The 25,434-nt window shown below is 38.2% G+C and overlaps 1 protein-coding gene across 4 annotated transcripts in view; it reads right to left on the reverse strand.

Moving 5' to 3' along the window:
- The window catches only part of CDH8 (cadherin 8), a gene marked incomplete at both ends in the record, with an annotated part of 367,179 nt that extends 348,684 nt beyond the window's left edge, over positions 1 to 18,495 (reverse strand). For all 4 annotated transcript variants that reach the window (XM_080937196.1, XM_080937198.1, XM_080937197.1 and 1 more), the window contains one exon: positions 18,244 to 18,495. In XM_080937196.1, coding sequence (XP_080793322.1) covers positions 18,244 to 18,495 — 252 coding nt within the window. The remainder of the gene's footprint in view (positions 1 to 18,243) is intronic.
- Between the last annotated feature and the right edge of the window lie 6,939 nt (positions 18,496 to 25,434).

Consider the following 25,434-nt stretch of genomic DNA (forward strand, 5'->3'; position numbering starts at 1 on the left):
GCTGCCCCAAACAGGTAGGGAACACGGACTCCCACCACTACTTTGACCACTGCAGCTGCTCTGGAGTTGGTGCTAAGTGGCAAGATGCTGAAGGGGGCTCTGCTAGCATCACAGTTGGGGCCACCGGGCATGTAGTGATTGAGCTGGGTACAGACAACTTCCAGGGGTCAAAGCTTTGGGAGAGAACTCTGTTCGGGAGGAAGTGTTATAACTCTTCTATGACTGAAGCTCTCAGACAATCCTTGATACAGTGATTTTTGTATCTCTTTTCCTACTGGATAGGGCCTTATATACATTTTGGGGTAGTTTGGAGTCTGATAGTAGACTTGGCTTGGTCTGAGGTATTAGGAATGTTTCATCTGCATGTGGAGGAGTTGATTTCTATTGGTGGAACTATTTGGGAAGGATTAAGAGGTTTTTTGGAAGTGGTGTATGACTCTGGGGTTGGCTCTGTGAGGCTTCAAAAAACAACACCATTCCAGTTGTTGTTTTTTGTTTGTGGACTAGATCTAAACTCTGAATTACTGTTCCTGCACCATGCCTGCCTGCCTGCTGCCATACTCCTTGCTATTGCTGTCATAGTCTTTGCTATTCTCTGGAACCATGAGCGCCAAATTAAATATTTTCTTATATAAGTTAACTTGATCATTGTTCATTATCACTGCAATAGAAAAGTAACTAAGACATACCTCATGTGATTTTTATGTGCAGTAAGTGAGATGTACCCTGAGTATTTCATTGAGAATCATAAAAGTCCTTAAGCTATTGTTCAATCACATCATGATTGCTTGTAATTAGATTCCTTCTTTCCTTTGGGGACATCTATGGAATAGATTAGAATACTATCACAATTAAAAACTTTTTAAAAATTTTTTTGCAAAACATCTTGCTTTCATAAAACAAATAGAATATCTTAGGTGAACATTAAAGCAAAGGACTAATGATGGATTTATATATCATTGTGAATAAAACCAAATTCATTTTGAAATTATTGTGGTTAATGATAATTGTTATTTATTATTTAAAGAGTTAATAATCATTTATTAAAATTGAGATTTTGGTTTTTCACATTTATGTGAAAGTGTATCATATTGAAATTATTACAAATATAAAGTTCTTTGCATTCAATACTTACAAATTTTTCCATTAAGTTTTCATTTATTTCAACAAGTATCAGATAATACAAATCATAGCATTTTAAAAAGATTTGAGAATGTGGTGGTGAAGCTGTTCTTTAAATTGTGCACAAGGAAAAATAGTAATAGAAATGTACTAAGTTATTACAATAGAATCACTTTTATCAAACATGTCTAAATAGTTTTTATATTGGTTGAAAATTTTATTAAAATACTGATTATTGTGATGTGACAATTACATTTACATATAATAATAATAAACTGGCCTAGCCTAGTGATGTGACTTTAATCCCCACACTCTGAAGGCAGAGGGAGGCAGTTCCCTGTGATTTGGAGGCAGGCCTGTTCTCTCTAAGGAGTTGGAAGCCAAACAGTCCTAGAAGTGAGATCCTGGTAAGAGCTTCAGACATGTCCACTAAAGTCCACTCTGTGTACCTATGTATGTGCACAGCTGCAAGGGGATTTGCATTTTCTGCTGTTTCAAACCTAACCTTGTGGCTCACAGAGTTTGCCTTTTGTTAGTTGATGTATAAGAAATAGCAAATTGTAAAAAGAAAAAAAAACTACTATTTACTTAGGGAGATGATTGACATTGAATTTCAACTATGTGGCTCTCATGCTTTAGCATTTCCTGGGGAAGAGGAGGGAATAACTGGATAGGCTACAAAAGTTTCTATTATGCTGAGACTTTTATACAGTTTGAAAGAAGCCAGAACCTTGAGGGGGGCTGTGAGGAGCTGCAGAGGAGGAAGATTTTGCATTTGCAAAGACTCTTGGAAGTCTCAAGGTCCAAAAGAACCATCCTTTCTTCAGATCCCACAGTGGTTCTCTCAAGGGAGAGGAGCATCCACCTGGCACCCCTTTCTTCTCACAAACACTTGCATCTCAGGACTTCCTGGGCACAGTGATTTCCTTTGTAAATATGGCCGAGTTTCCCTGCTAGGCAGCTCATTGTAGGCAACTATACACAAACACTGGAGGAGCCATGAGGCCTTGAACCTATGCAAATCCAAGCCTGGGACTATTTCCATGCCCCAAACCTCCAAAAATCTTTAACAACAGAGGATTTCTTCAACCTTTAGCAAAAGGACTCTCCCGTCTTCTTTGCACTTCTGTTTCTCTGGTTTACATTACGCATGCCCAGAATGTGGGGTGCTGGAATATATTAAGGAACATAATCTAGGATGACAGAAAGCTAGGAGGTCACAAGGCAGTGTGAGCATTTGAAAACCTGTCTTAATAATGTCCCTGGGGAAGATGTCTATTATTCATCCAGATTTGCAGTGTCCATTTGCCAGGGTAAATGGGGAAGCTGCATGGTTCGTGCATTTAAAGAGACCACAGAGGGCACCTGAGAGGACGGGGAGCTTAAGAGGTGATGGGATTCAGGGTTTTCTTATGTTCAGTATTGGCTTGCAGCTGGATTTAAGAGTAAAAGTAAAACCTGTGCTAATAATCTCAATATACTTCCTAGTAGAAAGGAGTCATCATGAGACACCTACCTCCTGACATGTTCAGGATTCCATAGAATCTGCACAAGTCACAATGGTAAGAGGAGAATACACCCAACAAGAACAGATGATTGATTTTATTGTGGGTCTCAAAGTATCTTAGTTTACTTCTTGGTGTCCTAGTTCATTTGGATAACAAAAACATTTTTGGAAGAACAAACTGTGTTGGATAAAAATATGAAGTTTTCCATGTTTCCATGTTCAAAAAGAGCATATCCATGTGGGAAGAAACATAAGGGAGAGCCAAATAAAGAGAAGGAAGTGGTGGCTCCAGAATGGCGAAATGAAGATTTGGTTCGGTGAAGCCCATTCTATACTCCAATCCAACTTTCAATCCTACTGACCACTCCTTCCATGGAGTGACTCAGTATCTCTCAAGGTGTGTGTATACTCTTTGGGAATGGGTGATAGTAACATCTTATCCCATAAGTGATATGCAAATGCAATAAAGTATGACATAGAAGGCACTAGCCCATTGAACAATCTTAATTTCCTTGCTAACATCTACCAGAGCCTCACATTATTTGTTTTGTTTATCAAATAAATATGCATGTGCTCAAAGGTATTTGTAAACTTCCCACAGCCTCCTTAAGGCCATTTTAACTTTAAAATCAATTGCACAGTCTATGTTGTTTCTGTGACCAAATACAACAATAATAAGTACCAATGCAATAGTTTATTTTTTTTTCCACAGGGTCCCCTGTGCATACTGCATGGATTTGGACTTGACCTGCTGATATAACAAGGGCATGAAGAAAGGGCAGATATATAGAAACACATACCGAAAAACTGGAACCAGATGAGGATGCACCAACAACTATGTAATAATCCAGAACAGCAACTTGCTTTATTGTACTCAGTATGAGAAGAAGAGCTCAGCCGTGCTGATTGGAGGTCTCTGGAGGAAAAGCTGGGTTACAATTATCTGGCAGTAAAGAGTGGCATAAGGAATATTATTTCCTTTCCTTGTCTTCTGTTAAAAAATATTGGAGAATGTGAAATATGAACTATGAGATACAATAATTTCAGATATTCTGTGTTAAGTCATTATGTTCCTAATCAGCTTTGAATCAAATGATCACAATTGTGTTTTGGGCATCCATGGTGAGAAAGCATATAAGGTTCAAAGGCCAACAGTTTATTCCTAAATGTTTAAGAAGAAAGACCATCATATCTGTTGGTTCTCTCAAATTGTTCTGACTTCCTGCTGAGACGGGCCAGCTGTGGCTATTCAGCAAATGTCATGTATTAAAATAAAAATGCATCTATCTTAAAAAGGAGAAGAAAAAAAAAAAGGAGTAAGAACTACTACTCTATGATCAGAACTGCCTTCTATGTTTGTGTTAACCCATTTAAACACATCTGTTCATGGACTAAAACAGAGCAGTCTCTATTTGTTGAGATACAACAGTCTTCCTCAAATTCAGCCAATATACCTCTCCTCCACAAACACTGCCTCCCTCTTCCCTCCTTTCTCTCTCTTTCCCTTCTTTTGTTACCTTCTAATTTCTATCACTTTCAATCCTTCCCTTTATTTATTTATTTTTGCATTTGCATGTGAATACTTATCACTCTGTTTGCTTTCTGCTTCTTTGCTACTTTCTTGTACTCTGGCATGTCTTAGTTAAGGTTTCTATTGATGTAATAAAATGCCTGTAACCAAAATCAACTTCAATATCTAGAGAAAAAGGATGATTTCATTTTACATTTACAGGTAAAAGGCCATCATTGAAGGAAGTTTTCGCCCCTAGCTGATGAAGAGGTCATTGAATAAAGCTACTTAACCTTTTGCTCCTGATGGCTTGCTCAGTCTGCTTTCTTTCTTTTTACTTTTTTTTAAAGTTAGATATTCTGTATTTATATTTGAGGTGTTATCTCTTTCCGCTGCCCTGCTCCTATCTCCCCTCCCCTTCCACTTGTCTTCATGAAGGTGCACTTCCTCCTAATCACCTTCTCCACGCCATTGCCTTGGCATTCCCCTATACTGGGAAAGCATGTCCTCCCTCAACAAAAGGCCTCTTCTCACATTGATACCTGACACTAATATTTTCAGCTACATATGCAACTGGATAAATAGGTCCCTCAATGTTTGCTCAAAGGTTGGTGTTTTAGTCCTTGGGAATTTTGGAGAGTTTGGTTGGTTGATAATATTCTTCACCTGAGGTTGCAACCCCTTTCAGCTCCTTTAATCCTTTCTTTAGCACCTTCATTTGGGTCCCTGTGTTCAGTCCCATGGTTAGCTGCAAGCATGCTCAGCTGCATCTATATGACTCTGACAGATTCCTGGAGGAGGCATCTTTATCTAGTTCCTGCCAGTAAGTACTTCTTGGCATCGCAATAGTTCTTGGATTTGGTGGCTGCATAGGTGGTGGATCCCCAGGTAAGGCAGTCTCTGAGTGATCTTTTCTTCAATCCCTGTGTCTCTATTTGACCTTGCATTTACTCCTGTGAGTGTTTTATTCTCCCTTCAAAGAAGGACTGAGGCATCCCCATTTTGGTTTTCCTTCTTTTTGAGCTTCATAATGTCTGTGAATTGTTTTGTGGGTATTCAGAGCTTTCTGGGGCTATTATCCACTCAGTCTGCTTTATTGTAGCCATGAAGTTCCCACACCTTCAGTGATTTGGGCCCTTCTATGTCTGCCAACCATTAAGAAAATTATATACAGACTTGCCAAAAGGACAATCCACTGGTGGCATATACCCAATTTTGTTTCCCTCTTCTCAGATGATTCTTACTCATGTAAAGTTACCATAACACAGACCTACATGGGATGTTCAACTGTTGACCTAGTGACAGGATTTTATCAACTACATATGCCCTGAAACACCTTCACATCCTGAGATGCATGAAGCTTATGACTTACATGTTGCACATTCCTAAATATCATTTCCTTTGTGAATACACATCATTTTCAGAATTCAGTCTCATTGTTTATTTACTGCATGCCTCTGTGGTTTGTATGTTTTGATTTAATTCCATGCCCAATATTATTTATATGGATAGAGTCATGAGACACACTAAAGAACTCATGTCTACATGTTCACTGTCTCATATTTCAGTCTTGTCTTTCTGCTATCGATCCATCAAATGATAAAATTAGAGGAAAAGATGAAGCTATTTAAATACATGCCTGCTAATCTAAGTGATACACTGAATTTGGAAATTGTTATTTAAAATAATCAGAACATTAGCTTAAGACTCTAATGACAAAAAAAAAAAAAAAAAAAGGTAGAAAGAAGTCATAAGAAACAGTGGCCTTGATTAAGAAGTCAAGTTATAGGAATCCTACAATGGTTTCTGAAAAAAAGAAAAAGAAAAAAATTAATAAGCTTCACAAGGCTGATTTTAAAATGCTCTTCAAAAGCAGAAATGTAACCAGAAGATGAGCCCTTGCCAATGCTCTGCTGCCTTGTGATAATAGACATTTGCACATACACATGTGTTCCCATTGTCTAGTTCCCCCTCTTTCTCTCTCTCCCAAACACACACGTACACACACACAAACACACACATGCACATACACACACTCACACAAAGACACACATGCACAAACACACTCTCACACAAACACATATACTCACAAAAACACACATACACACACATGCAAACAAATGCACACACATAAGGCATACTGTTGCAATGAAAGAAAAAAATCACTTAAAGGCTTAGGCTCACACAAGCACAGGAAAAGAAAGGTGAAGAAAGACTCCACTATAAATAACCCTGCCACATTCTAAATAAAGCCTCTGGGTAGCTGGGAAATCTGACTTGCTTTGAGGAGTTATTGGATTTGGTCAATTTTAATAGCCATGTTTGCTCTTTCCCCAAATTACTTTCCCTCAGAGACTTGTCTAAAGGCATGAGAGGTTTCTTCTCAGTAGACCCAGTGGATAAAGTGTGCCAGCAGCAAAGAACATGATCAGGACACCCAGAGGAAGGCCATTATGCTCAGGGTTGAAAATCACTAAGAAGAACAGGACAAGTGAATGAGAAAGTCACACAATAAACAGATGCACAGAGTTCCAAATGGCCGTAAGAAGTCACTACAATGAGCAATGTATTGCTCCCTCCACCTCTGCAGTCTGGGCAATACATCCCAGCAGCTCAGATTCCAGCATTCGGGGAACTGTTACTGAATTATTCAACATCAGCACAATTAGTTCAGGCAACTTGAGGGTACAAGCACTTTGTCTTCTTTTAGCTCTTGTCTATGTGGACAGAATTTTATGTTTCATTCCCCCTAGACCATTATATGTTACTTTCTGCTGTTCTTGTGGTTCCTACTTTAAGAAAAACCTAGAAAATTGCACACTTGTTACCAAAGACCTTAGTGAGTAACTTAATGCCTCAGCTTTGAGGGGAGCTAAGAATCACACCAGGTTCAGAAAAACCATTTAACGATCCTCACCCAGATCATTGAAAATGACTGCTTTAGAAAACCTTAATTCTTGTAGTTATAAAGCGAGAGACAGTAGCAACCTGAAAATATATATCAAAGAAATAGCAAGATGCCTGAAACATTGACAAAAGTATTCACCAGCTAATGCTTTCTCCACATCATTTCCTTTTATTTCTGAGACAGCAATAATTATATATTTGCAGGTACAATAGCCATTAATGTAACCAGAGTATATGAAGATGACTGATCAATAGTACATAAGTATATAGAAGAATATATGATCTTTTAAAAAATATGTGTGTATGTTCATGTTCATGTGTGTAAGTGCTGGTGTTTGAACACTGTGGCACACCTGTGAAGTTCAGAGTGCAGCCAGTAGCATGTTTGAAAAAAAATATTTTGTCTGTGCCTGGATATTTTGCCAAGCTACCTGTCCTACCAACTTCCTGGCATCTTCCTATCATACCTTCCTTCTCACTATAGGATGGCTGAGATTGCCGAGCTGCACAATCACCACATCTGACTTTATATAAGTTCTGATAATCAGAAGTCAGGTTCTCATGCTGGTGCTGTAAGCACATTAACCAGTGTGCCATATTATTAGCCTCGACACAGGTTCTGCTCATGGAAGGATGACTGCAGTCACCACATGCAGATGCCTCGAGCACATATTCTGTCACCTAAGTTTTGCCATTCAAACATCTCTAATATGTGCTAAGCTATTATACCGAACCATTCTATACTAATCATGAGTCAATGATTTGGTCTTTGTGAGTGGTCTCACTGTTCTCATCTGCATATTGGAGGTCTCATCCTAGGACGTTAAGAACTTACCACTTACGATTCAGGTGTGAGACTTGGCCAGCAACCTTGATACAAACCATCACCGTGGAAAGCCTCAAAAAGACTGTTTACCTGGTGATTTAAAAAAAAAAATTTCCTTCTCCTCCTTAATATCTCTGAATCGAGCTTTCAATTTTATATTCACCCCAATGATGTTCACAGGAAACACTGTGCAACAGAGCTGGTCCTTTATTTTTAAGATTACAACAAAAAAGCAGAAATGTGTACCTAGTGTTTTACCGTCTGCTCTCTCACAATCTTCCCAGGCCTTTCTGAGCAAGCTCATTTGGATTCTGCAACTGTCTCCACTGAAGCCCAGTGACATTTGATCCTCTGTATCTTCCAGAGCACATCTGCAGAACTCTGGTAAATACAGACAGAAAGGGAAGGAGCCTGTGGTTCTGAGGAGGGACCAGGCAGCATTAACACATGGTGTTGGAGGTACAGGTAAAAGGCACCGAGATTCTTACCTTTGACTCTCCACACAATACCAGTGCCACAGGAAGGAGTCCTTTCTTACCTCCCCCCTACCACATGAGGTCAACTGAGATTAAGCAGCTATTTGCTCTGGAATTGTCCCCTGAAGCTTTTTCAAACCCTATCTCGTGACTACTCCTTTTTATCTAGACATCAGTCTGGATGTCAAGAACAAAAGTAGTTGAATAATTACGAATAAATTATTTAATAGATAAGTAGCAAAAATCACTATTTAGGCAATTGTGGGGATGAATAATGATTGATGAACTTACAATAAAACTATGTTCTTTTTAACATTTTTGTAATATTTACATGCATGGCTTTGGCATTAATAACTGAATGGTTTATTCGTTAATTATAGAATATATTTAAATGCTTAATGTTTTCATGTGCACAAAAAAGACCTGGAGATATGGGTAAAATGCAGGTTTGATTTAGTAAGCCAGGATATACACATGTTGAATGAGACTCTTCAACTCTTACAAGCTCCCAGGCATTGCCACTGCTGGGGGGACTTGCAGAGCTCACACTGATCCCTGAGAATGCAGTCTATCATATTTCTTCTGCAGGTTGTAGCATCTAAAACTGTCTAACCTCCAGGGGGAAAGTGAGTGCTTATCAAAGAACATTCCCACATGCTAACCGAACATTCAAATCTTTGTCTGTTGTCCAAATTGCCTTTATTTTGAAATATATGAAAACATGAGGATGGGAGTGGACTATGCTGGAGGTGTGGGGATGAATTTAAATGATATGGACAGATAAAGTAATGCAGTATAAGTAAAAGTACAGCTTCTAGGAAACATGCATAGCCAGGCAAAAGAAGACCTTGGAAACTCTGTAGCACAGTGACCTTACTTAAATAGCATAATTCTTTAACTAAGATTTCTCAGTAATTCTTATTTTCTGAAATGTTTAAAAGAGCATGTAAAGAGACTATACTACCCAAAGACTTGCAAGGTAATTTCCTACTTAAAGACCGTATATAAAGCCTTTACATCTGCTTAATAATTGGTCCGTTCCATGGTAATGAATGTCATTTACTATGCCTGCAGCCGTGCAAAAACACTCAATGTTCCTTCTTCCTTGTTGCATGAAATGATTAAATATGTTTAGCACAGTAATTGATTAATTGATGAGATTTACCATTCACCAGCCAAGGGTGGAAGGTAGGTGTAGCTCTTCATTTTCTATATAAGATTTATTTACAAACTTAATTTCAAACGAAATAAGATTGCTAGGAATTTATTATGGATGAATGGTGCTCTGAAGTTTTTTTTTTTTTTTTTTTTTTTTAAATACTTAGCTGAACACCATTACCATCTATTTTTAGAAATTTCAGTGTCTTTTAATATGATTAAAAACATTATGAAAATAAAACGCAGAGAATTATTTTGTAAACAAAGTGATAATCTGGCCATGCATACTGAAAATGAAGATTGATTATATCAGACCATCTTGCTTGCCTGGAGGTTTACTTATTAATCTGAGTCAATGTCAAGCATTAATTCTTCACTTTGCGTAAAGAAGCTTGCCTGGATAGCACTTTCTCGTCATGCATTTGGATTTTTTATAAGATTGGGTTGTTTTCAATTTGATAAATACTTTTATAAAAACAGTGGATAGTGATTAACATTCTATTAAAATACAGCAAAAAGAAATCAAGAGTCCTGGCAGTGTCTGGGTCTCCTTCCGTGGTTAGAGAAGATGAGAAGAGAAGGGTGTGCAAGTGTGTGGTGGGTGCTAACAAGTTATTAGGTTTGTAAGTGTTAGAACATCCATGGACATTCAATCCTCCAGCAGATAAATTTGCACATGAGTATGCGAAGATGTATTTTCATATTAATGTGTGTCAGGTACTTCGTATCACATGCACATCATGATTCAATTCTATGCTCATTTTACTCCTCATTTCTGAAAATTATGACCTTGGCACATGTTCCAAATATGTCATTCTCGAGTTTTCAGAGCCTTCATTTCATTCTGTTATGGAAATAAACCTCCCTGTCATTTAGTCCTTGAGTTCACATGCAATATTCCTATGTTTTTTAGTTCTTCCCTGTAAAACAATAGGAACTGATTCTCTATTCTAAATACAGGATACTTTTTGTTCTTTATTTATAAATAGGATTACATAGTCCTATAATATGAAAATACTTTACCCATAAGCAGATACTGTTACATTGTTTCAATTAGATAATGCATGAATATCAATGAAAACCCCCTCAAATGGATAATGAAATAGACAAGAATTGTTACTATAAGACTGAGTTGATTTATCGCTCAGATTATCTACAGAAGTAAACCTAGGTTATCCTCTCACTAAGCATGTCTGTATTTTGGGTGGGGGAGATGTAATCAATTTATTTTTAATGCTTCTCTTTTGTTTCCTGTAGTGTTAGGACATAATATAAGCATCACAATCTATTTCATATTTATTGTTCATAAGAAATGGTACAGTATATATAACGACCAAATTTAAAATAGGAGAAAACGCAATTTATGATTTTTTTCTTTATGTCTTCTCAAAATCTTTTAACAAACACAAAATATGTATATAACATTTTTTGCTCATTCCCAAAAAAGCAAATATCGCACCTAGACTGTTAAAAGAGTTTTGTATAGAATCAATAAAATAAAAATAATTTTATTTGGGTGCATAAGCTCAAGTACTACAGTAGCTTTTTAGTAATGTAGCAACATAAGTATTGTATTTTATAAGACCAAAATTGCAAAGCCATAGAATATTTGGGCGAAGATTAAAGCTTCTATCTCCTGGTCCCTTTAAAGGATGTATCAAAGAAGTTGAAAGTGTTAGGCTATGGGGATAAAAACCTAGAAGATGTCTGAGAATCCCATTGCTAACAAACACAATTCATCCTGAATATGAGCAAGTGAGGTTTTCTTCATGTTCAAATAATGGCCTGTGTGTATCTGTATGAGTGTTCCTATGTAGATGTGACTGTGTGTCTGTGTGTTTGTGCATTGGTGCATTTTCATGACTGAGGGTGTGACTTTCATTTATACCACCATCAAAGGGTATCCAACTGCTCTGAGCTGCTGTTATTTTCAAATCAAGACACTGAGCTTTAAAAGGTGTGCAACATTTGTGGTTTGGCCCTATTGAGACACACAATGCTGACTTGCATTTTGCCAAACTATTGGTGCACACAGCTCTGTCAGAGCAGGCAGAGGTTTCACAGAACCGACAGTGAATTGTTCTTGCAAGGCCACAGATACAGTTTGGCCATGGCTGAGTCGCTCAGTGCTCTTAACATGCAAAGGCCTGGCAAAAATAATGGCATGTCAAGTGCAATTTTCCTACTGGCCGCTGACACCATAAACTGTAATATAGTGTAATTACTTGGCATCCCATGTCCTTCATACTAAGTACTACCCAGACGATTGCCAAGTTACAGGGAAGAGGGAAGGTTAGAAGGTCAAATTTAAAGAGAGAAAATGAGTCAGTGCCTTGGAGGAAGAGGATTATAAATAGATAGGAGAGGCATCACCAGTGAGAGATTTACATCCAAATAAGGAACACATCAGAAGCCCAGGTAGGAGGGAAACAGGGAAATGGGAAGCAGAAAAGGCACAGGAGTTTATGTAAGAGAAAGAGTCAGGGTAGAATAACGCTGGCCACCTGCACTACCTTTGTTCAAAAATAAAGTAATATGAGAAAAGAAGGGTCACGAGGGCCACAGAAAGAGGGCGGCAGCTACATGGGGTGAAAACCAAAAGACGGTTACATTTCCTTGTTCTGTGAGCATTTCTGTCTAAAGCATTGGTGACTGGGTATATTTTCAAACTCCCTGAGAGTGGGGCAGAATTAAAATCTGATATATGTCCCACAGATTCTTGTTTGTCCTTTGTGTGAAGAGCCCCCTTCCCGTCCTAAATCCTTGCTTTGCAGCATAAAGAGTACAAGAGACTGAAACCATGCAAGCAGGGGAATGTGCATGCACATGGGCGTGTTTCCACGTGCATGAGTTTACACACACATGCACACACACGCACACACAGGCACACATGAACATTGATATGTCTTAGTGAGTATACTGCTTTGCACCTGTAATATTAGCACTTGAGCACTTGGGTAGCCCAGGGCAGTTGTGAATTCAATAACTAAATGACTCATAGTACCAACCCACACTACAGCATGTGGAACAGAATTATATGAGAGATTGGGAAGCCAAGAGTGGAATCTTTGTGAATAATGAATAAAATTAGTAAACTTCTAAAAAATAAAGGTCCCCAGAGAACTCTGTTGTCTTTATAAGGCCTGCCAAATGCACCATGAACATGGGAGTATGTGTCCTGAAAGTGACCCTCACCTGAAGACCAAATTTTCTGGTATCCCGATTTCAGACATTTAGTATCAAACACTGTGAGAAGTTTCTCTTGTTTATCAACTTTGTAGGATATGCTAGCACAGAACATTCCCACGGAATGATGACCGCTTGACATTATCTGTACTTCATATATAATTTTGGCATGCCATATCAGGGATGCTTTATTTTATCATCCCATGTCCTTTTCCACATATTTAATGAATGATGTCTCATAGGTTATTTCCTGGCAACATATCATGTTCCTACAGATTATCTTCCTTTCTTTGCTCTCATACAACCACACAACATCACTTAGAATATTTCCTAAATTTAATATGACATTTATTTAAATGTTTTTTATTTTTACACTCAAGATTTTATTCGCCTCCTGGTCTACTCTCCTACTATTCCACATCTCATACCTTTTCCCCCCTTCATACGCCATCTCCACTCACCCCACCAGAGCTCTAAACTCCCTGGGGCGTCCAGTCTCTTAAGGGTTAAGTGCATCTTCTCTGACTGGACCCAGACTCAAGAGTCCTTTACTCTATATGTGTTGGGGGACTCATATCAGCTTGTGTATGTTGCCTGGTTGGTGATCCAGTATCTGAGAGATCTCAGGGGACCAGGTTAATTGAGACTCTCCTCCTGATACAGACTTGTGTTCATTCTGTGGTACAACTCCACTGACAATGAAATGTTCAGCAGATGTAGGGTGCAGGTATCCAATGTACAGTTATGATATCTCTATCCACCTTACTGCAGAGGCCTCTCAAGATGATGGCAATTTGGCTATCAGAACATATGCATACATAATCTAAGACAAGGGCATTTTTTTTTCTCTCAGCTGCAAACATGATCAAAATCCACTGTTAGGTTTCTCCCTTTCTTTCTGACCATCCAATACTATAAGGTTATTTTTAAGTTAGGAGTCTCGTGAGCTGTTATGTTCTTTGACAGAATTCCCAGGGAAACTCAGTGCTAGGACTGGGCCGTGACATGCAGCATTTGACATGTCTCACTTATCAACAGGTTGAGTGGTCTTTTCTTTTACAGACATCTGGAAACAGGAGTGGATCTTTCTGTGGTGGTATTTGTCCTTCATAAACTCTGAAAGATCATACCTAATCTACTTTGAACCAAAAGCACTGACAAAGGTTTAAAAGATGTTTTGTTTTGTTTTTGGGTTTTTGTTTGTTTGTTTGTTTGTTTGTTGCCGGTGAGAAACCAAGCTCTATAGAGATGATCCAGCAACCTTTTTGAAAAAGAACACTTTCAGAAATAGAAATTCCTCCTTCACTACCTCTAAAGAGACATTAAAATCAACACATAGAAACACATGGGGATGTCTCCATTTGGTACAGAAATGTGTAAAAGAACATGAAAAAATTGCATGGACCACATTAATAAAAGGTACTACTTATAGTAATCTAGCTGAGCTTGTATAATTTCCTCAAGCTCCTTCATTGTTTAGGGACACTGTGCATTAGGGAGACTGCATTCTTAGGGAATTTTATTGAGTATTTCTTAGTAGGAAGATAGTTTTCTAGACTGTGAGCATTTGATCTATCTAACAATGGATACAAATGAGCCACATGAAGAACTTACATTCTGGCAGCAGAGCAATCATGAACATAGATGGAATATGTTGTGATGCAGGAAGGGTGAAATTCTAGCCCAGGTAAAAGCGGGAAATATTGGAGGAGGAGCAACCATATATAAGACAAAATGGACAGAGATGGGATATCTAAAAATGGTTTTCTTTCTTTCTGTGTTAACCGGAAATACAAAGACTTTTCTTGTTTCTGACTAAGGAAATGGTCTGTCATCTTTCTTAATGCCCATAACTTTGTATTAGTTGCCCTTAAGTCACTATGAATGTGGTGAAACATAAAATTGTACACTTAGATAAATTATTATTATCTATCTTTGTAATTCATCATGCAGCTCTTGAGTGAGGACATTGCATATAAAACCAAGATATCACATTATTAAAGAGTCAGATCCCCTCTGACTTATTGCAGCAATCTCCTTCAGGTTCTAGGCTGTCCCAGCAGACTGAGAACCTGAAGCCCTTATTCAATCACCCTTATACTAATCATAATAATCTGCATAAGAGAAGTGGATTTTTTGGCTCCATTGTCTTGTGCTGAGTAAGAGAGACAGTCATCAGTATTTTTGTTGTATGTGTGGCTTGTTGCTTTTTTGTCTAACATCACTATTCTACCTACTACAACCATGCACAACGTGCGTGCGCACGCGCACTCACACACACACACACACACACACACACACACACATGCACATTTAAGTACGTAGTTTAAATACTATTGCAATATGACAGATATTATGAAGCTGACAATTCACTCACATTTAAATATACTTATAGGTACAATCTTTCAAAGTCATAAATAATTTCCCTAGGACTACTACCAGGAAATGACAATGTCAGTGTTCAAAGCTCTAGAGAGTCCATCTCTAACTTAAGTTCTTTTAGCACATCCAGCTGCCACCAATGTGTAAAAACAGAACCAGTATAATATAAAGGCGTATATGCAATACTGAAGATCCAATTGCTCAAAGCTGGCACTGCCCTTGAGCTTGAACTCAGCCCACTAGGTTGAGGCCCCCAACATAGTGACTTGCAGGAGGGCCTTTTAAAGAGCAGGTAGGCTCATAGGTAACTAATGCTTCTCAGCTGGTTCCTGGGGAGAAGCTCTGCAGTGAAGTGGTTTAAAGAGTCGGATGTGGAAGACTGTGCATAAAGATAAAAAACATCATAAAACACCAGTGAGCGCCCCAATGTGGATCATGTCTGCACTCAGCCTGACTCATAATCTGGGGCAGTAACCTGAAAAAAGAATTCTAGCTTTATAAAATCCCACAATGCACAAAATTAAGGCTGTCATACTTTAGGAGTAATTTGATATTAAAAGGGAAATATGTGTGATTGAAAACATTTGAAACAAAATTCTGTAAAGAAAATATAAGTGTTTAACAATTGATTTGTCCACTGTCTATAGTTAAGAGCAGGCAGAACCTACGGACTAATTCTTCTACCTGCTCTTTTCTGTGCACTGTCTGTTACTAAGCCTCAGGAGCATGATGCTAATCTCCAGGGACTGGGGTTCATTGGCATTTTTATCATTTAGACAAGCAAGACACCTCCGGCATTTGTAAGTCACACAGAAACTCTGAATATCTGGCTCTTGGATTCTGTCACTTTTACTTCTTTTTAAAGAGGGACATGAAATCTGTCATCAGATACTCCATTTAAAAAGAAGTTTAATTGCTTTTTCTATTCATATGAAAAGAGAGTGCTCTTCTGGGCACAACATATTCAGTTATTTATATTATGCAGGACACATCTTAATTAATATGCCCTCATAATAAGGTTACTACAAGATGCAGGGAGGAATCATCTCTCCATTAACTACATGTGCATGTATGCATGTAACTCCAGAATTTCGTATAGGATGAAAATTGCTTGCCTCAGAGCTGGTTAAAGAAAATTTGAATACAGAGAAGGATGAATTACTAATTTCGTATCCTAGCCTCAAAAGTCAAGTACAAATTATAAATCCCAGGTACTCAGTTACTGAAATATAATACCTGTTTGATGGTTGAAATTGTTATCTTGGGAATCACCACCAAGATTTAATCTCATGTAGTACATTTACCTGAGCTGTGTTCATAATTTGGTTTATTAATTTACCTAAGCATCAGTTTTTGCATTTATACATATGATAAAGCTAATCAGGAAGTCTGTATCCAGAACCAGTGGGGATAGATGCAATTTGGCATTCAGAATTTCACCCATTTTTAGAAACATATTAAAGCACATAAACTATAGAGTAAGCAACAACCTCAGCAGGGTCCAGGCCAGCACCCTGTAATCAACTACATTAACATTTCTGCTGTGAAATATATGAACAGCCACCGTAATGGGAGACATTATGACTATAAATAGCCTCAACTCACTTCTGCTACCAGAGTTTATTTCATGAAAATACTTCATGGATTTTTTTTCCCATTTTGATTTAAGAAAGGTGGTTATAAATCACTTTAAAACAGATACATGTATATGTGACTATTCTGTAATATGCATATATGATCAAATATTGTTAAAGTCAAAAAGTCTCTGCCAACAAAGTGTTTTATAATAGCAATTCATACATAGTAAGTAGTCAGTATTGACCAAAAAGTTAATTCTTTGACAGCCAAGAGCACTGCTTTATCAGTGCCTGTCTCCAGTGCCTGGTACCTACTTTCAACTCCAGCAAGGCCAGTATCATAACATATACTATCTCCACATCTTTTGTGTGGGCACAAAACTATACATTTAAATCCCCTGAGAAGAGGAAGCAAGTCTTAAGGAGGCTCAATTGTTTCATAAGTCAAGAGAGCCGAGCAAGAAGCCAGAAGTGCCTACTGAGGTGAAAAGCATTAAGTCTTGCAGATCTGTATTTTGTCCGCTGCTACATCCCTCCGAAGTCACTGAATTTGTGAAAAGAAGGTATGATTCACTTCTAGACATTGCTTATCAGGAATGTTAGCCATCGTCAGTTCACCATTCGAAGAAAATGCTTTTGAAACTTTCCTGTTCTGAAAGGTGGATATTGGGTATCCTGATGGTAAAGTGTGTCCTTGAACTTCCGATCCTCCTGTTGCTAACTCCTCAGTGGATCATCCTGTCTTACATGGTAGGCAGCAGTGCTCCCAACTCAACCCGATCTGTAGCTTCTCACCACAATTCCCAAGATGAGAATAGTGAATGTCAAGATGTGCCAAAATGAGCAAGTGATTCCAAGGAGTGAACATACACATGCTTTTAAAGTACTGCAAGACAATTTTGGAGAGCTAAGGGCCTGTATCTATGTGAAGAACATCCAAAACTAACTAAGCAAATGTAACACACACAGGCAAACACGGGTACTTACTACTGAGCTAGGATTTTCCTCCTATGCATTTGATTCCACTGGGCAGTGTCTGAGCAGATGCTCTGTGATGTTAGCACTAGGCTGTGCCCAGCTTTTGTGTTACCAATACAGTTTTGTTTTTCTTATGAACTGAAATGGCAATCAATGAAACACAAAGAAAAATCTTGCAGGAAACTGGGATGGAGAACCTTAAATGAATACAGAATAATGTTTGACATTTGCTATGACAGGAATTCAAACCGGACAAAACTGCCTACAACTTTCAAGTATTAAGGGCCAGATACATTAATTAGAGAAAAGGTTTTGCAAGAGAGATCTCATGTAAACAAAAATGCAGTTTGCTTGTTTATGCATTATCTAAGTAGCATGTGGTCTCTTGAAAGGGTCAACTAGGCTGGCAGTGAGGCAGAAACTGACATTTCCTAAAAGAACGTTTAAAACTGGGGGATTATTCATATTGCTAACAAAACCAACAGGTTAGCTCACTAACCATCTGGTCTGAAGGATTTACAGTGAAGTGTGACGACAAACTGTGGAGAGCCAGAAATGAAACATTTAAAGACCAGGAACAGACCCTGAAACAGGAGCTAAAAAATGAAGCTTACCCGGCCAACGAGAATCGGTTCAGGTCCAGAAAATTCCTCCAGGACAAACATTTGATTCCAAACCCAGCCTCTTTTGGAGCGGTTCAAAATCCGCATTTCTTCACTCTGCCTGCTTAGTTCCAAAGGGGATCCAGTAGTTAAAAGGTGAGCCTGATTCATCGGAGCCGTGTACACACAAGTGGGGAGGGTAATCCACAGTATTATTAATGGAGTCCAGAGGTCCACGAGCGTCTCAGCTAGCCTTTCTGGCATGGTCCCACCAGTTAAGCAAATCAGCGCGAAAATGAGACAATTATTTTTTTTGCCTCAGGGCTGAAGCCATCCAATTCATCACGCACTGCAAAGCGGTTACTTACAGCTCTGCCACGTGTTCAGAGAACCGGGAAACAGACATTTCTAAGCAGCTTTTCAAAGACCACGATTCATTGACTTTCCTTTTCATTGAAATTTTCTGCAAAAACAAGAGGGGAAAAATGATAAGGGTGCATAGTTACTGGTTTGAAGACAATGATCAGGACTTTGCAGAAACATAAAAGTGAACAGGTAATGAGCAATCCCAAATTCTAGAGTTCAGAAAGAGGACCGGAGGAATCAGAACAAGTAGGCTAACAAACTCATTTGTACCTAAGCATCACTTGGGTATTAGCATTCATTGCATAGCCATGTCTCCTGTCAATACCTGTTTTAAATGAAAGAGTGATGCTCTCAACAAACAATTCCTCCAATTACCATTGACACCTCCTCCTTCTGTCAGTCTCCTCCCTTCCTTTCTCCCTCCCCCTTCCTCCTCCTTCCCTTCCTCCTTCTTTTCCTCTCCATCTATCTCTCTCACTGAGTATGTCTCCCTCTGTGTGTCTCTCTTAGTGTCTCTGTGTATGTGTCTCCCTCTCTGCCTCTTTATTTTCTCTGTTTCTGCCTGTCTCTGTCTCTCTGTGCCTCTGTATCTTTGACTCTGTCTGTCTGTCTGTCTGTCTCTTCTGTCTCCCCGTCCCCCCCATCTTGCTCTACACCCCTTCACCTCTCCAGCTGTAAGTTCTCAGTAATGCTAAATGGGATGCATATCAACTACAACCTGTCTCCTTCCCTGTTTTGTATATCTGTATGAACTTAATCAAAGAACGTCATACTTCAATTTTTAGGAAACTGGCCTTCAGCAACTAAACGGTATAATTTAAAAATTAGAAACGAAGAAAGGATGTTTTATCCACAGGTTTCGTAGCTTTGACTGTCAGGTGCAATCAGGAAAGTCTGTTCACAACTAATGCAAGATGCTAATAATGAGAGGAAAAATTATTGTTTTCCATAGAGAATTCTCTAATGTCCAGCAAGTGTGCTATAAGCAAGACAGTGTTGATGCTCCTAAGCTTAATGTAGCATTGAATGGGAGATTTTAATGACAAAAAGCTCCTTTGGGAATGAAATAGGGTAAAAATACAATTTCTAAACGGAAGGAATTTAGAGAGAGATAAAGGCAGAAAAAAAGGATCCTTATTACCTGAGGTGTCAAATACATTTTTGCTTACCTTCAGCATAGCAAAATGTGTTTCTTCCCACTCAAAAATTATTTTTAAAAAAATGATGTTCACTGCAGATTCCTGAGAAAAGCCTGGCTGAATTAGATTAAGTGGAAAAATAATTCCTGGGGACAGTATCTAGTAGAGTTTGTCTGAGGAAATTCATAATAGGATAGAAAGCCTTTCACCTCTAGATCCCTGGTTCCATTCTGGCTCAGAATGTGAAAGCAAGGATGTTATTAACATTGGTTGGGCTGCCAGATGGCCTTATTGGAGCCAGCTGAAGGAACAGGCATTCTACTGCAAACACCTTAGTTTCAGGACTAACTAGTTGGCCTTTGGCATGATCTTGTTCAGTCCAACACTGGGACTTACACCTCAAAAGGACCTAACCCTGAGGATGTTCAGTCCAACACTGGGACTTACACCTCAAAAGGACCTAAGCCTGAGGATGCACAGAGCATCAATGCAAGGAGAAGCTATTTAGGCGACAGAGAAATTTCAGTAGCTTTCAGTGTGAGGTCAACCTAGTGGAGACCTTCTAAGAACCGTCTCTCATGTCCTTAAAATTGCTGCACTATTAGTGAGGAAAAGTCTTCCCCAAGTTAATATCCTCTTCCATTGCAGATCATTGAGACCCAAGATATGATAATTTAAATTAAAAGGGACACTACTAAAGTATTGTAAACCTTATTACACGAGATGTCTGTCGTCATTTACTTTAAAAGCATATACAACAGGATTAGAATATGCCATGCTTCTTAGTCTTAGACATGAAGTGGGGAGCTATGCTGAAGTAACATTAGAGTAGTCTGGACAATGTAGGTATGGGATCCAAGTCTAGATTATCTGACTTACTACTGCCATCAGATGATTACAATACTGAGTTCTCCTCCATTTACACATTACATCTCCTCTCACTTCTATAAAATCACTACGCAATAACTTACATAGTAGTTGTGTTTATGACTAAGAGCCAACAAGTATGAAACGTATCCAACCATGAGATATACTCCCAATGTTGTAATAGAAGTGGTCACTTGAGCCAGGTTCTGAGGTTAGTAATGATATGGTCTCTTCCTGAGTAGGAAAGACAGACAACCAAAGACAGAACTCTTATATACTCTTCAGTGAAGTAGACAGGAAGGGGTGGGAGCACAGAAGTAATCTCAAAGATGAGGATTGACTAATGTTAACAACAGGATGGTTGGGGTGTAAGCACCGTGTTGGCATAACAGGATAGAAGCAGAGTAGAGAGCTGATGGAAGGGAGATGGAAAGTTATTCTCAAAACTTCAAAAAAGAGTGAAAGTGATACTGGTGAGAACCAAGGCAATGCTAGTGACTGGGGACTGGAGGATGAATGTAGATGATGTTAGTAAGGGAAGGATAGAGCTGATGTAGAGAAAAGGAAGGATAGAGTTGCTTCCATAGAGTACAGAATGGATCAAGGATAGAGAGGATGATGGAGAGACCAGTGAAAGAACTTGGGAGTTGATACTGGTGAAGGTAATCTAAAAGAAAGATTATTATGAAGCTGGAGAGGCCAAGATGGAAGAGAGATGAAGATGCCAGGAAGGGATAAATGGACTGATCTCCTACTCATGGTGCCTCACCCTAAACCCTATCAATGAAAATGGATGTACTTTACTTCAAAAATTTCCCGCTCAACTTCAAGCTGGATTGGACCAGAATGCTCAGAAACCACGTGCAATATCACCTATGGTGCGAGATCCAGAGGTATTGAAGCAGGTTTCAGGACAACTTCTAATATTGACATGTTTGTAGTTTAAACTCTAGACTTCATGTTTATTAGCTCTGCAACTGTTTATGTAAGGGTCAGAGCAATTGGAAACAAAGCAGATTTATTCTGAGGCTTTTTGGATAAACTCACATGCTCTTATCTTTTCAGTTAGACTACTCAAGAATCTGCTGAATGATTCTAACATAAGATAGGTAATCCTGGTTTAAATCTATACCAGAAAATGCATGCCCGGAAAATTGTCAATTTTACTCAGAATGGGATGTAACCTCTCAGAGACCTTGCCCTGATACCACCAAGATCAGATGAATAGCCATCACTGACTCCCACCCCGTTAAAATATTGTCATAACTTTGTTAATGTGAACAAATTAATTAGGGACAGAAGATTGCATAGTCAAAAATAGTATTCATTATCATAAAAATTAAAACTTTCCATGTTCTGTGTCTTTGCAAAATTGAGACAGGGGAGTCAGTAAATATCTTGATTTACAGAATCTTTCAGTAAAATCATAAGCACTATATTAACCTGGGAAGCATAATTCTAAAATTATTTTTTTCACATGGCTCCCCCTTTAACATACTATTTGTTAGGCAGAGAGGATAACACAACTAGTATTTTAGAGCTTTTTCTTTCTACCTTCAGGAAGCAAAGAATGCAGCTTTCAAAGGCAAAGAAAGACAAATAGCTGAGAAACTACTTTAGTAGAAGTATAATCTTAGGAAGACTAGAGGTAAGACCAGGTAGTGTTAAAGAAAGCTTTCTGGAAGAAGTGTTGTCTATTAATATGTATTCAGAGGAGTCCACTGTAAAGGCCACGTGAGTTAATTGATGTAAGCAAGATAACCAGAGCTAAGCAAGGGTTTCTTAATAATTCAGCATCTAAATTTATTTTCAGCTTAGTACTTATGATATCATCTCTTTGATAGGTTTTGCTCAACAAATTTACACTGGTCTCTAAACCATGCATCAATAAGTTCGCCATCTTTTCTACAGTCTCTGTAGAGAGTTTGTGTTTGAATTTTATGAGAGGCTTGTGCAATAAGCATATATGATGCCTAATAGGAAGATTACATAGTCAAGTTTCAGAGAAAAGAGAAATATAATTTGACTGATGCTGATGAATCCATCCAATGGCACTAGAGGAAGCAGTCTGAACAGTGGACATTCTTTTTCAGCCACTTTTGATTCCTTAATGTTGCCTGTAAGTTCTGATGACTTAAACACTCAAGTGCTATATCATTTTATTTTCTCTTCAAATTTTTGAATTTCTCATATTAGTACATTTTCATGAAATTGGCTCACTTTGTTATTGGTTTAAAATAGAAATCTATCCAGATGATGATGGCACACACCTTTTATCCCTACTTTCAAGAGGCAGAGGCAGGTAGATACCTGAGTTAGAGGTAAGCCTGGTCTACATATAAAGCTGTATGACAGACAAGGGTGTACATAGAAACTGTCTCAAACAATCAAACAAACAAAGAAGTGGAAATCTAGAATGGGTGTGGTGATATATATTTTTAAACATTCAGAAAAGGGAAGCAGACAGACCTTTGTGAGTTTCAAAACTAGTCTTATATACATAGGTCAGACAGGGCTACATCGAAAAAACACCTATATCAAAGAATAGTTGGATGAATGAGTAGTTAGGTAATGATAGATAGATAGATAGATAGATAGATAGATAGATAGATAGATAGATAGATGGATGGATGGATGGATGGATGAACAGACAGACAGATAGAGCATATATAGATACATACATAGACACTTAGATACATAGATGCATAGGTTAATTGATTGATTTAAAACCTAATATTACTTATCAGAAGGAGACATATCTGAAAAATTATAGTATTAGTCAACATAAAGAAAAATGGGTAAAATTAAATCATAGGGAATGCACATACCCATACACACACACACACACACACACACACACACACACACACACACACCACAAGATATCTACACTTCAAAATAGCCCTCTGATATATGTATTCTTATTACTTCATAGTTTTCATTTCTATTGAATAGATAACCAAGAGGAACAGAGAGTAGCATATCAAATGTTTTGTTTTCAGTAAAAAAAAAAAAAAAAAAAAAAAAAAAAAAAAAAAAAAAAAACAGAACAAGTGGCTGGTCTCAAAAAAATATATATAAGGGCTGGGGATCCTGACTTCTACTGGTTTCTGACAGCATGATATAGATGCTGTCAATTTCAAAGCTTCCAAAGCTGTCCCTAATCAACTCTGGCATTTATTAAAAGTTTAACCATCAGCTTTGTTAAACCAAGCAAAGATTAAGTTCTAGAATTCCTTTTGTGGAATTGTCTCTAACATTTATCTGAGCATGTGCCCTTGTTATATGTTAGAGCACAGGGTGCACAGTGAAGAAGTTAGAGAAAGGACTAAAGGAGCTGAAGGGGTTTGCAACCTCATATCAACCAACTAGTTCCTCCAGAGTTCCCAGGTACTAAACCACCAAACAATGAATACACAGGGAGGGACCCATGACTCCAGCCACACATGTAGCAGAGGATGACATTGTTTGGCATCAATAGGAGGAAAAGCCATTGGTCATGTGTAAGCTCATTTCCCCAGTGTAGGGGGATGCCAGGGCATTGATGTGAGGTGTGAGCAGGTGGGTGGGAGTGGGAGCATCTACACAGAAGCAGTGAATGGGAAAGGGAGATAGGAGAGAGGGGAAAGGGAATAACATTTGAAATGTAAATACATAACATATCCAATAAAAAGTTATCTGGACAACGGAGTCCTATATAGTCTTTAATCTTGGTGATCTTAGATGAGTCCTGAGGTTCTGCATTCCCAACAAGCTCATCTGTGTGTGCATGCAACCCATATGAGGACCTATCATAGCAGAGTGTGATTTTCTAAAAGAGCAACTTTGCTCACAGTTCATTCTCAGGATTTGCTTGGAAATCCAGAATTGTGTAGATAGTCAATTCCTCTCTCATTTAATACCATTCACATATTTGCTTAGCACATTATACAGGAATACACACCTACATCTGACTTTGGAGAATGCAGGTAGGGTTGATGAACATTTTTTTTTTTCAATAATGGCTAAGTGGTATTCCATAATCCTGTACTCCTACCTGTTATATGTAAAGCTGGAATAACCAGTCAGGTTACTGTTATAATCACATACACATCTCTGCATTCAGGCAGCAGTGACTATTTACTATGAGAAAAATGTGATTTTAAAGGCTTACACTTGTAATCTTTATCTCCTTGCACCTCTGCACGAGAGCATACTCCTTTTGTCTTTAGATCAGAAACCTGCTTTATAGGTATTTCTGAGATACAACAGAATGTTAAGGCACTGTTATCAGAATTAATAAGTGTTGTGAATTGTTGCTACATAGACAAACTTTTTAGAAGAAATGAATTAAGATCATAACGATTGAGTTAAAAATCAATTTACTTCTACATTTTCCAACCACAGGGCAGATGCCCAGCTGAGCAACCTGATTCATTATAATACAACTGGCTCAATCCCAAATAGCAATATGAATAGACTTTAGTCTCGCTGGAATTTTTACAAGTTTGAAAGTCTTTAACATTTCCTCACAAAAGGTATCTTCTTTTAGATAAAAGACTTACAATCTGACTTTTAATTCACACTCATTGCTTAATGGCAGTTCTAATTATAGCCAGATGCCATTCTGAGGGTGTCAACATTTTCTGGATGACAAATGTGCTCAATTCTCAGACATATTGTCATTATTAAAATCATATTACATCATTGATGTTATAAACAATATGAGTTAAAATCCCCAATAAGAAGCCATCCACTGATAGTGACATTTTTAATAAAAACAGTCACTTAAGGGTTCAATCCAGCAAATTATTGTGGTTGACAGGAAATTATGATTTTATTACCCATTGGT

The sequence above is a fragment of the Micromys minutus genome, assembly GCF_963924665.1.
Source record: "Micromys minutus genome assembly, chromosome: 24".
NCBI classification, from domain to species: domain Eukaryota; kingdom Metazoa; phylum Chordata; class Mammalia; order Rodentia; family Muridae; genus Micromys; species Micromys minutus.